The 12,893-nt window shown below is 39.2% G+C and overlaps 1 protein-coding gene across 8 annotated transcripts in view; it reads left to right on the top strand.

Moving 5' to 3' along the window:
• ARL15 (ADP ribosylation factor like GTPase 15) overlaps nt 1–12,893 on the top strand; it is a 429,205-nt gene that overhangs the window by 318,925 nt on the left and 97,387 nt on the right. The window contains exon 5 of one of the 8 annotated variants that reach the window (XM_054555002.2): nt 5,888–6,009. Within the exon in view, the coding sequence (XP_054410977.1) occupies nt 5,888–6,001 (114 nt within the window). The 3' untranslated portion in view covers nt 6,002–6,009. 8 annotated transcript variants of the gene reach the window in all.

Genomic DNA, 12,893 nt, shown 5'->3' with positions numbered 1-12,893 from the left:
TCTTAAATGTCATTATATGAGCTAAAATGTTCTTCAGGTGGAATACTATATGACAGAATGTTTAAAAGTAACAAAATACCAATCTGTTAAAGAAAAGAGCAACGGTCCCAAAGTGGCATCTTTTCAGTAATTACATTGTGATATCCTTATCAATGTGGCTATTCCAGTCTCTTTCAGCTCATTCATTTACCCCCACCTGGATTGGGTTAGGACCCATGAACTTACTTGCCATAGTGAACCACAAATATCTTGACAATGGACACACTGCCATTAAAATAGAGTTCATTTTAATCCATGTTGGTAATAAGGTTCTGTGACTTGCTGATTAACAAATGCCACATTTAATGAAACTGGAATTTTCCCTTTAATTCTATTTTTCTGAGACTGTAGATTGCCTTGGTCCTGAGGAGACACCCATCCCTAATCCCACATTCAGCCAGGACCTGACTCTAACTAATCATGATGGCTGATTATTCCACCTGAGGGCATGTTGTTAAATTGCTATTACCTAGAATTGTGTGGGAGGCTTTTGCAAAGTAGCAGAGAGAGGAAAGAAAGTGCACAGACAGATAAAACTCTAAGGAGGGAGGAGAACCCCAGGGCAAAAGCAATATGAGGTAAACATGCAGAAAGTTGAAATAGGCAAGGTAAAAGGTGCAGAAAGTTGAAATAGGCAATGTAAGGACAGAGTTTGATTTCAAAGGTAGAAAAGGAAATTGTGAGATGATTGCAAAACTGTCATCATCATCATTATCTTCATCATTCCTTCTTTATTTTTTAGAGACAGGTCTCCTATGTTGCCCAGGCTGGTCTTGAACCCTGGGCCCAAGGGATCTTCCTGCCTCAGCCTCACAAAGGCTAGGATTACAGGCACGAGCTACCATGCCCAGCCCAAAACTGCATTCTATGACTCAATCAGTGGTTTATCCTCAACAGCAAACAGAAATAAATGGTCTATGTTCAAAGGAAAGAAGAGAGTTAACAGTTTGGTTCCAAGGCTAACGACTAGGAGTGGGATTATTCTATCATTAACAATCTGCGCTGTGTTTCCTAGAGGAAAATGTGTATCAGGTGAAATGACACATTTCTACTTAACATCATCCTAAATTAGTGCATTTAATATCTTTTTTTCCACAAAGAAATGGCCACATTTTTTAACTTTTTTTTTTTTTTTTTTTTTGAGAAGGAGTTTTACTCTTGTTGCCTAGGCCAGAGTCCAATGGCACCATCTTGGCTCACAGCAACTTCCACTTCCCGGGTTCAAGCGATTCTTCTGCCTCAGCCTCCTGAGTAGCTGGGATTACAGGCATGTGCCACTACGCCCAGCTAATTTTATATTTTTAGTAGAGACGGGGTTTCTCCATGTTGGTCTGGCTGGTCTCAAACTCCCGACCTCAGGTGACCCACCCGCCTCGGCCTCCCAAAGTGCTGAGATTACAGGCGTGAGCCACTGTGCCCGGCCTGTGACCTTTTCATGCAGTGTACCAATACTGTACAGCCATTGTGCCTAAATATGTGATATCTTACACATTTGAGATGGATGGGCATCTAAAATGGTAGAGTCAATGACATTGTTGGTACTAGACATTAGGTTTTATTACAACACAAAACTTTAGTTATTTGAGAAAATAAAAACGTTTTTTCCTAGTATAACCTAAATGGAATCACATGCCAGATACAAATTTGTGAAATCAAAGGTGAAATTTAATGGAATACAGTTTAAAAATGCATTTGGGTAGGTACTGCCATAAAAGTATTGCCTTTAAAATTGTAACCTAACCTGGAATGACAGTGCTTTTAACTAGGTATAAGATGTGTGTAGAAGCAAGTATAGATTTTCTGTGTGTGTGTTATATGTATACTGAGCAGGTATTGAAGTGTTATGACATTGTTCAGTCATTCAGGAAAATGGAAAGTACTTGTCTTTAAACTTGTAGTTCCCAAACTGTGTACCAGGGCACCCAGGTGTACCACAGTCAACTCATAGGGGATGTTTTAAATTTTAGAGGAGAAAACAGCAATGTTTGATATCTGTCAAGTACCCAGTGCATTACTAGATTGAGGTAGTTCACAGCTTCAACATTAGATGGCGCTACATTCCTTTTGATGATGTCATATCTTTCTAAGGTTGGGTTTTTGGAGGTTAACTTGATACAAAGCAAGTACTGCATGGCAACAATTTGGTATGGGAAATGAAGGCAACTCTATCCAATCTGATTCCAAGATTTGAGAAGTTGTGCATACCTGAAAGGTGTACGCATACTTTAGTAATTATGGTTAAGAATGAAATAAAAATATACCTTTTTTTCTTTCAATTTATGAGTATTATTTTTTTCAAACTGCTACCAAGTTATTAGGACAGCTCCTTAGTAGTTGTTTGAACCTAGGTACTTAATAAGTTAACTGTTAGGTATTTCTTTTGGCCTAAAGGCACCATAGTGGGAGATTAAGGGATTCATGAATCAAGAAAATTTGGGAACCTGTGCTGAAACTTAACTTGGTGTCTTGGAGTTGAATCAAACATGTCTATAGAAGATTTTGTGAACAGAAGCATACTTCTGATCTTGCTCTGTTCTTCGCCACCTGATAGGGTCAGCTACAGAGCCAAGGTGTTTACACTCATTGCTTCAATTCCCACCCTTTTTTTTTTTTTTTTTTTTTGAGATGGAGTTTCACTCTTATTGCCCAGGCTAGAGTGCAATGGCGCAATCTCAGCTCACCGAAACCTCCGCCTCCCAGGTTCAAGCGATTTTCCTATCTTAGCCTCCTGAGTAGCTGGGATTACAGGCGCATGCAACCACACCTGGCTAATTTTTGTATTCTTAGTACAGATGGAGTTTCATCATATTGGTCAGGCTGGTCTTGAACTCCTTACCTCAGGTAATCTGCCTGCCTTGGCCTCCCAAAGTGCTGGGATTACAGGCATGAACCACCATACATGGCCTGCTTCAATTCCTTTTATATCAGCTGTCCAACAGCAAATAGAGACACCATGCCCCGGCTCCCTTTCATTCTGTTTAGATCTAATAGAATCTATATTCCCTACCAAGTATAACAGATGCGTTCCTAAAATTTGACCATAAAATAAGTTCCAGTACATTCAATTCAGTTATCTCATTGGCTTCCATTTCAAAAATGGAATTATACCCATGGGGTGGGGGTAGGGAGTGAGGGGAATTAGACTATATGAAAAGACTATATTAAAAGCAAATATTTCAAAATCAAATATTCAAAGAGAAAAAAATGGTGTTTCTTTGTTAAAATATTCGGAATAAGCCACAAAAGGCAAGCACATAATTAGCATATAATTTCAAAACTTTTTTGAATTTTGAAAACAAAATTCAAAAAATCAATGCAGCAAATAAATTAGAGGTACTTTTTCAATTCATAAAATAATTCTTCTCTTGCAGAAACATTCATAAGAGGGTTCCCTGTGATATGAGCATCCCCAGGACATTTAAAATATGATTCAATTTTTAAAAATTCTATTTGTACCCAGCTTTTTCAGAAACACAACTTTGGTTTTAAACAAGGTGCATCTGTTTCCAGAAAATGCTTTCCCATGGATCTGTGCGTAGAAGGGTTGTATTGCATCTGGAGATCACACTCAGCTCAAATGAACGCACCAAGCTTAGGAGCTAAACTGTCTTGGCTGTGTGCTTGTGTTTGATCCTGTTGGGAATGAAGCTAATTGTTTAAGAATTTACATCCTGGTAAGGCTGTTAGCACTTTAAATTGATTTGGTATTTTTAAAAACTTATTTAAGATTTACTTATACTGAGGAACCTGGCTTTCCCTGAACTTAAAAAAAAGAAATTGTATTTCCAAATTTTACCTGGCTTATCGTCTGCACAAAATCTACTCTAGGAGCATTCTTTTATATAACAATTGCAGTGGGTTTTACATATTGTCTTTGTAGCAGGGTATATCTATGTCTGTGCTTTCTTTTTTTTTTTTTAATTATTTTTTTTTTTTTTTAGAGACAGGGCCTGGCCCTGCTGCCCAGGCTGGAGTGCAGTGGTGTGATCATAGCTCACTATAGACAACCTGGGCTCGAGCAATCCTCCTGCTTCAGCCTCTCAAGTAGCTGGGACCACAGGCGTGTACCACCATGCCCGGCAAATTTTTAAATTTTTAAATGGGTTTCACTGCATTGCCCAGGCCGGTTTTGAACTCCCAGACTCAAGTGATCCTCTCGCCTCAGCCTCCCAAAGCGCTGGAATTACAGGTGTGAGCCACAGTGCCCAGCCTTGTGCTTTCTTTAAAACTTTTTCTTGCCTCCCAACGTGCTAATTACTGCCCTGTTCTTAATCTAGTCTTACACAACAAAGTGCCCTTAAAACTGTTTACATTCAAAATGCCTTTTGCATAAGCATATCAAAATTCTTTATAAACACTAATTAATTCACACTATTCTGTGGAAGGAGTCGCTCTCATTTTTCTTTTCAAAATAAGGCTTTTGGTTCTTTGGCATTGTGTACCTGTCTTCCTACAGAGACAAGTTATCGTCAGTTTCTCAAGAGCAGAGAATCAAACCTCGCAGAACTTTATAAACCTCACTTACCATTGAGCTTTACAAACAAGGGGATACACACACACACACACACACACACACACACACCCCTCCCTGGTAAGGGTTTGTTGAGAATGAAGATATCACACTTCATATTCAACAGTGGGTAGATATATCTAAATATCCTAGAAGTCTATCTCATGCTCAGGATGATTATTGACTCACATTCTAAGAGGAGCCTGAGATGAATCTTTTTTGTAAAGCGAGGAATGTTTTTGAAATTTGAAGAATCACCGTTTAGTCAGTTACTGGATAACTAGACTTTAAAGTGATAGCTAGACTTCAAATTTGGCCATAGGCGCATTTAACACACGATCATAGAATAACATGAGTGTTCCCTTAATTGAGTTGTCTATTATTAATAAATGCCAGATAATTTAGAAATGTTATTTTTTATCCTTCAATAGCTATACACTGTGTATTTTATTTTCTCCATTTTACAGAGGAGAAAATGGGACCCAATGATGTTAAGTACTTTGCCTGGTGGGTGGTAGAACCAGAATTCCAGCCCAAGTCTGACTGACTGCATAGTCTGGACTCTTTCAATTATCCATTCTCCTCCCCAAATCCTGTTAGATCTGCAAGAACCATTTAGAGGTTATCTAGCCCATCAGCCTTGCAGATAAGCAAACCAAAACTCAGACACATAACTTGCCCAAGGTCATCTGGTGCTCAGTTCTTGATGCCTCTGATTAACCTTGAAATATGCTCAGTAGATGTTCCGTATTTATCTCAGCTGATTGCAGCCTTTCAGAAACTCACCACTCCTCCCCAAAGTTGATACACTAACCATTATGCTTGGTAGTACTTAGAATTCGAGGGAACTCATCTATCGGCAGCACCTCTGGACTTGTATTGAGGTTTTCTCTCATCCTTTATATCTTTACAGGCTTACCTTCTTCAACTGACCTACTTCATGTTCTTGCTACAGTCTACCACTAAAATTCAGATAAACAGACAGTATGCTGTAAAATTGTCTTCTGGAGAGTATCCTGGTCATTTTAGGCACGCAAAATGTATTCAGTAATAAAGATCTTGATTCAATACTTGATTCAATACCCTATAAATATTAAATGTCAACTCATTCTTTTTTATCCTATTCCTAATGATGTGTATTCTTAACCCTTTAGAAGCTAACATTTAATGAGCAGCTGTTATGCATCAAGAACTATAATAAAGCAACTTATAACTCAATTCACTTAATTCTTCTAATAACAAGTGGTGGCTATTGTCCATGTAGTTTTTTTCAACTATAAAGTTGAAAATATCTCAGAAAAGCTTTTTTTTTTTTTTCTTTTTTTCTTTTTGAGACAGGGTCTCACTTGGTTGCCCAGGCTGGAGTGCAGTGGCACAATCGTGGTTCACTGCAGCCTAGCTAGACCTCCTGGGCCTCAGCGATCCACCCATCTCAGCCATCTGAGTACCTAGGACCGCAGGTATGCACCAACCCATCCAAATTATTATTATTATTATCATTATTATTATTTTGTTGTTGTTGTTGTTGTTGTTGGAGTTGGAGTCTCACTCTGTCTCCCAGGCTGGAGTGCAGTGGCCCAATCTCTGCTCACTGCAAGCTCCGCCTCCCGGGTTTACGCCATCCTCCTGCCTCAGCCTCCGGACTAGCTGGGACTACAGGCGCACACCACCATGCCTGGCTAATTTTTTTTTATTTTTAGTAGAGACGGGGTTTCACCACATTAGCCAGGATGGTCTCGATCTCCTGACCTTGTGATCCACCCACCTCAGCCTTCCAAAGTGCTGGGATTACAGGCATGAGCCACCGTGCCCGGCCCCAAATTATTTTTTGATTTTTTTTTTTTTTTGTAGAGATGGGGTCTCCCTGTGTTGCCCAGGCTGTTCTTGAGCTCCTAGGCTCAAGTGATCCTCCCACCTTGGCCTCCCAAACTGCTGGGATTACAGGTGTGAACTATCGAGTCCAGCCTCAGAGAAGTTAATTTTTGAAAGGACCCAAAGCTCTATTCTAAATGGAAAGAAACTTGACTTGAGCTTCCCTTCTTCTTTAAAGAATCATTAGCCACAAAATCTGTAATCTCTCTTTCTCACTCTCTTTAAAGATGATAAGATACTCAAAATAATTCAGAATGTGTGAGTTGGTTCTCAAAAAAAAAAAAAAAGTGAAAGGGGTTTGTGGATGGAAGCCCAATTAAAAGCTTAAAAGGATTGGGCCTGTGCGTATGCATGTGTGATCGTTTTCCACAAATTATGTGGAAGGACGAGGCTAGATCTAGATGAAGAGAAAATGAATACAAGACACCCCTCCCCACCCCACCCCCGGCCAGGTGGACTTAATTAAAAGTTTGTCAGCCTGGCTACACAGTTCTGGAAGCAGTTCAATATTCGTTTCTACATTTACACAAAATCTCTAGTATACTTCATTGTTAATGTATCTTCTAGGGAAAAGATGACCTTTTCAAAACATAACTTGGGCCTCTTGAGCCATATCTTGAAATTATATCATGTTCCTGCCTAGACACCATGGAGGGCTTTCTACTGCCCTTGGGATAACTGCTGACTTCCTTTCAGCCATCTCCACTGCCCAGTTTCCATCCTCAGTCTCTGTCATTGAAGCCTTGGCCATTCCAGCTGTACTAACTTCTTTTGTACCACCCTACCCCTTCTAGTCTTAGATTTAAATGTATATATATTTCTTTTGTGTTCTCCACATTGCCCAACGTTGTACTGGATATTCCTTAATCCCATCCCCTCTTTGTTTATGACGGTTCCTCTGTTTGCTTCTGAAATCCTGCTCTTGTAGACTCTCAGCCTCATTAGCAAAGGACTCTGTCAGGCTTCTTCACTATTGTAGCTCTAGTACAGAATGTGATACATGGCAGATGCCTAATAATTTCTTTTCAGTGACTGAATGAATGAAAACTACAGAGTTCAAATTCTGTCTCTGTGAAGCTGTCCCCTCATTACCCCAAGTTAAAAAATTACTTTCTCTTCAGAATTCTTGTAACAATTCTGTGTTCCTCATCTGATTCTTCAGTGTTTGCCAAAGCATAGTCAGAGACCACCTGCATTGGAACCCTCTGGAGTGTTTGATAAAATGCAGAATCCTAGGCTGTACCCCAGACCAGTGTAATCAGATCTCTGGAGTGGAGGCTGGCAGTCTACATTTTAACACAGATTTTAGCTCACATTAAAATTAGAGGCATCTGATCTGAACTCTTAGCTCTGTTAGAAGTGCTGATGAAAAGCAAAATAACAAAAGATGGTCAAAATTGAAAAATAAATTATTTCTCCCAAAATAATTATCAATTGCCTTTTTGGTTTATTTTTGCTGGTTTTTATTTTCTCCCTAGCAGTATATTGTTTGTTCTAAAATCTTGCCTGAAACCATTTGAAAGTTGAAGTCATGATCACTTGAAAGAATTACAGAACATAGGCAGACACATAACATTCAGGGTAAACAATATGTTTGAGAGTCGGAGTCGAAAGAAGGTAGATAGGTACTCTATTCTTTTATTTAGAACTTCTGGCAGAATTGTAAATGAGAGGAGAGGAAAAATAAAACACTGACTAATTGGATGTGGACATGTGTTCTCTTAGCTCTGTGGTTACAGGGAATCAGTGGTGATCAGATTCAAAGACTAGTGACACTGGGTGTCATCCCTAAGCCCCACTGGAAAATTCCTGCAGAGAGACATCAGGCAGTGAAGGCTGTCTTTTGAGTGTCTGAAAACGAGAAAATCAAATATGGGGACCTTTGTATTTGGGGATATTAAAGTTGAGTATACGGGGGTTAATTTTGTCAGTTGCTCTACTTTTGTGTGTATTTGAAAATACCATAAAAAAGAATGATCTGTTGTATACCCATGTTTGTAGCAGCATTATTCACTGTAGCTAAAACATAGAGGCAACCCAAGTATCCATCAGCAGATGAATAGATAAGCAAAATGTACTATATATAACATGCAATGGAATGTTATTAAGCCTTAAAAAGGAAGGGAATTCTGACATATGCCACAACATGGATGAATTCTGAGGACATTACATTAAATGAAATAAGGCAGTCATTAAAAGAGAAATACCTTGTGATTCTCTTTTATCAAGTATGCAGAGTAGTCAAAATCACAGAAACAGAAAGGATGATGGTGGTTGCCAGGGTTTGGGGAGAGAAATAAATGAGGAATTACTGTTTTATGCATAAGAGTTTCAGTTTTAAAAGATGGAAAGAGTAATGGCGATGGATGGTGGTGATGGTTGCACAACATTATGAATGTATTTAATAGCGCTGAACTGTACACTTAAAAATGGTTAAGATGGTAAATTTTATGTTGTGTATTTTACCACAGTTTTTAAAAAAAAATCTGAGCCCAACCTAATAGGAGATAGGGGGAGGAGTGTGAGGAGAGGGAGTGAGGATGTGGGAAGAAAGACCTACTGTTCTTGGAGGAGGGGAGTGGTGGAAAAGGTTTATTATGTAGAATTGGGAGCACCCTTGGTATTGTGAGTACAACATTTGCATGTACTCACCCTCTATGTAAACACATGGGCTAGAATCTGGCTATGTAGTTGTTCCATTCTTGACAATAATTTAGATAGTAAGCTTTTTACATAGATAAGTAGAAAGTTCAGTATTTAAAAAGTGACCCCCTTAATTAGGTCCTGCTAAAAATGAAGCTGGATTTTACATATGTGAGGGTAAATTGGCAGGATAAGCTGCCATAATTGAAGGTCAAAGGAAGTGGCCTAGCTACAGGTTCAGTCCTTTTCTGTTCTGAATCCTACAAAGATTGTAGGAATCACTTTGAAAATGAAGAAATAAGTGGGGAAGTTGGGCTGAATGTATAAATAAGGGTTTTCTCAGTAAATTGAAGGCAGAATAATCTAACCTTAGCAAAGGAAAAAAATATAAATTAACACAAGGGGAAAACAAATAGATGGTAAGTAAAATAATGTATTTGGCTGGAAATGAAATTATTATGGTAAATAATAGTTATTACCAGGTAATACACTGACCTTGAAAAAAGATGGAGGTGGTTATTGTTGATGATGATGTTAATTGTAGAACAGTGGGAAATGGAAATCCTAAAAGGCATCACTCTATCAATTAAATAGGCGTTGGGGCCTCAAAAGAGGTTTTTTTCATTACCATTATTCTCAAGCCCATGGAACTGCATTGAGTAACTCTCCAGAACATAATGTCAAAAACAGAGCTTATAGATTGAAAGCAAAGGAGAAAGCAAAAGAAAGGGAAAAGCAAGCAGGATAAGAGAGATGAAGGGAAAATGAGAGCCAGGGTTTATCTGCATCAAATAAGACCACACCAAGAATAGTGTGTTCAGCTATGAGCAGCTCAACTCCAGATGTGGAACAGCTGGAGAGAGTTCAGAGGAATGCAGCAAGAAAAGAATTAGACCAAACAAAGAACTGGAGAGCATATAAAAGACAGCAGACTTTGAGAATGAGTCCATGATATGATTCCTTTTCTAATTTTTATGGCAAGGGTTGAGAAGTATAAGAAGTTCTTTTATATATAGTTCAATTTTCCCTTAATATCCAGGGCAGTCACTCTCTAAGTATGTGAGTGCTTGCAAACAGACCAGAAGAAAAGTTTGTGCACATAGCCTGGGTGGACCTTGAGCTCTGTAGTGAAATGGGATGCAGTGAGGATAAGGAGAGCATAAATGGAAGCTTGGGGAGACGACTGCGGGAGTGCGGGCTGTCCAAATGACTGGACGGCCTGTGGTGGGAGGGTTAGCAGTTCCATCCTTGGAGGAACATTAAAAGTATGCTGAACTGGTCGTAGAAGTTTTATTGTTGGGAATCATCCGGAGTCTGGCAGAGGGCTGTGTGAGATTACCTAATGGGTTTCTTCCGTCTATTTTCTGTGATTCATCCACCCTAGCCTACGGCAGTACATGGTTGAGTCAGTCAAATGCAGATATCTCATTATAAGGGGGAATTAAAGGCTATGAAAAATGATTTGCTGCTACTCCCAGATTAAAGAAAGTAGACCAATTTATAATTACAGTAGCCATGGTCCCAAATAAAATGCAAATTGTCAAAATGCAACAGTTATAGGGAAACAGGAGTGAACCAGAGTGCATCTTCTCTGGCATTCTTTTTAGAGAATGGAAGGCTGAAAGTGACGTTGCTGAGATAGTGTGATTTAAACAGCCTTCCCCCTCATGCTTTGGAGACCAGAGTCCCCAAACTGAAAATTTCAGAAGTTTCTTATAAATGGGTAACATAAATTTGGAGAGCAGATCCAACATTGAATGCTGTTTTCCTTTAAGATGCAAAAGGATTAAGTCAATTGATGATTTTTTTTAAAGAAAATTTATTTTTAAAATATACTTATGTACAGCAAAGCACCCTGATAACTCAAAGCAGGTATACAAGTTTCTTCAGTAAAAATCTAGAAATTGGATAAACAACACTGAATTACCAAATGATTATACAGTCTCTATCTTAACAAAAACTGACTGCTGTTTATTATCTACATAATACTATACGCCATACTAAAAAAGACTAGGAATCAACTGATTCCATGACTGGCAGTTTACATAAGAAAAAACTGCCGGGTGCAGTTTACAAAAAAAAAAAAAACAAACAACTGCATCAAAAAGTGGACAAAGGATATGAAGATACTTCTCAAAAGAAGACATTTATGCAGCCAACAAACATATGAAGAAGTCATCATCACTGGTCATTAAAGACATGCAAATCAAAACCACAACGAGATACCATCTCACACCAGTTAGAATGGCGATCATTAAAAAGTCAGGAAACAACAGATGCCGGAGAGGATGTGGAGAAATAGGAATGCTTTTACACTGTTTGTGGGAGTGTAAATTAATTCAACCATTGTGGAAGACAGTGTGGCGATTCCTCAAGGATCTAGAACCAGAAATACCATTTGACCCAGCAATCCCATTACTGGATAAATACCCAAAGGATTATAAATCATTCTACGATAGACACATGCACATGTATGTTTACTGTGGCATTGTTCACAATAGCAAAGACTTGGAACCAACCCAAATGCCCATCAATGATAGACTGGATAAAGAAAACGTGGCACATAGACACTATGGAATACTATGCAGCCATAAAAAAGGATGAATCCATGTCCTTTGCAGGGACATGGATGAAGCTGGAAACCATCATTCTCAGCAAACTAACACAGGAACAAAAAACCAAACACCTCATGTTCTCACTCATAGGTGGGAGTTGAACAGTGAGAACACGTGGACACAGGAAGGGGAACATCACATACTGGTGTCTGTCAGGGGATGGGGGCGTAGAGGAGGTGTAGCATTAGGAGAAATACCTAATGTAGATGACAGGTTGATGGGTGCAGCAAACCACCATGACACATGTATATCTATGTAACAAACCTGCACCTTCTGTACATGTATGTATCCCAGAACTTAAAGTATTAAAAAAAAAAAAGAAAAAAAAAAGAATGTTTAAAAGCCCGGGGTTATCAAGCAGTGGGAAAAATCTGGGAGTGTTCAGTCTTGAACTAGCTTTCATTCCATTTCTGAGGCTTTCAGAGTCAGCCAGGTTCTCCTTGCCTCCTCCTTACTGTTCTCTCTTGGTTCCAAGATTCCCCTCTTGAAACCTTGCCCTAATTATAAGCCTCAGGGAGATTCCTCTTGCCTATAAGAAAAGTATAAGCTCTTTGCCTAGCTTTGAAAATCTTCCATTATTTCTTTCTTTTTTTTTTCTTTTGAGACAGAGTTTCACTCTTGTTGCCCAGGCTGGAGTACAATGGCCTGATTTCAGCTCACCGAAACCTCTGCCTGCTGGATTCAAGGCAATTCTCCTACCTCAGCCTCCCGAGTGGCTGTGATTATGGGCATGCACCACCATGCCTGGCTGATTTTTTTTGTGTTTTTAGTAGAGATGGGGTTTCTCCATGTTGGTCAGGCTGGTCTCAAACTCCCAACCTCAGGTGATCCGCCTGCCTCAGCCTCCCAAAGTCCTGGGATTATAGGAGTGAGCTACCGCGCCCAGCATGATTTCTTTCAAGAGTTCTTGCAGATACCACAAATTAATGTTTTTCGAGTTTTTAAATTAGGAATCCTTATAAGTGATTATTTTTATGAGAATTGTACTGAAATATATGCACCACTGCTCACAGAGTATCAGTTGCTTGCAGACTGTGTTCTCTGAATCCTGTGTGCTCCTAGAAAGACTCAGGCACTAGAGTTTCCACTCTTTCTCACTCTTATTCGATGACTGACCCTCAGGGTGCCTTCTGGCTTACCCTATATGCAGCATTGCACTGCGATAAAATTTAATAAAACCTAAGGATGACTGTCCTAAGGCAATAATTAGTACC

Source organism: Pongo abelii, chromosome 4 (genome assembly GCF_028885655.2).
Source record: "Pongo abelii isolate AG06213 chromosome 4, NHGRI_mPonAbe1-v2.0_pri, whole genome shotgun sequence".
Taxonomy (NCBI): domain Eukaryota; kingdom Metazoa; phylum Chordata; class Mammalia; order Primates; family Hominidae; genus Pongo; species Pongo abelii.
The sequence above is the reverse complement of the archived record's forward strand: the minus strand, read 5'-3'. Positions and strand labels throughout refer to the sequence as shown.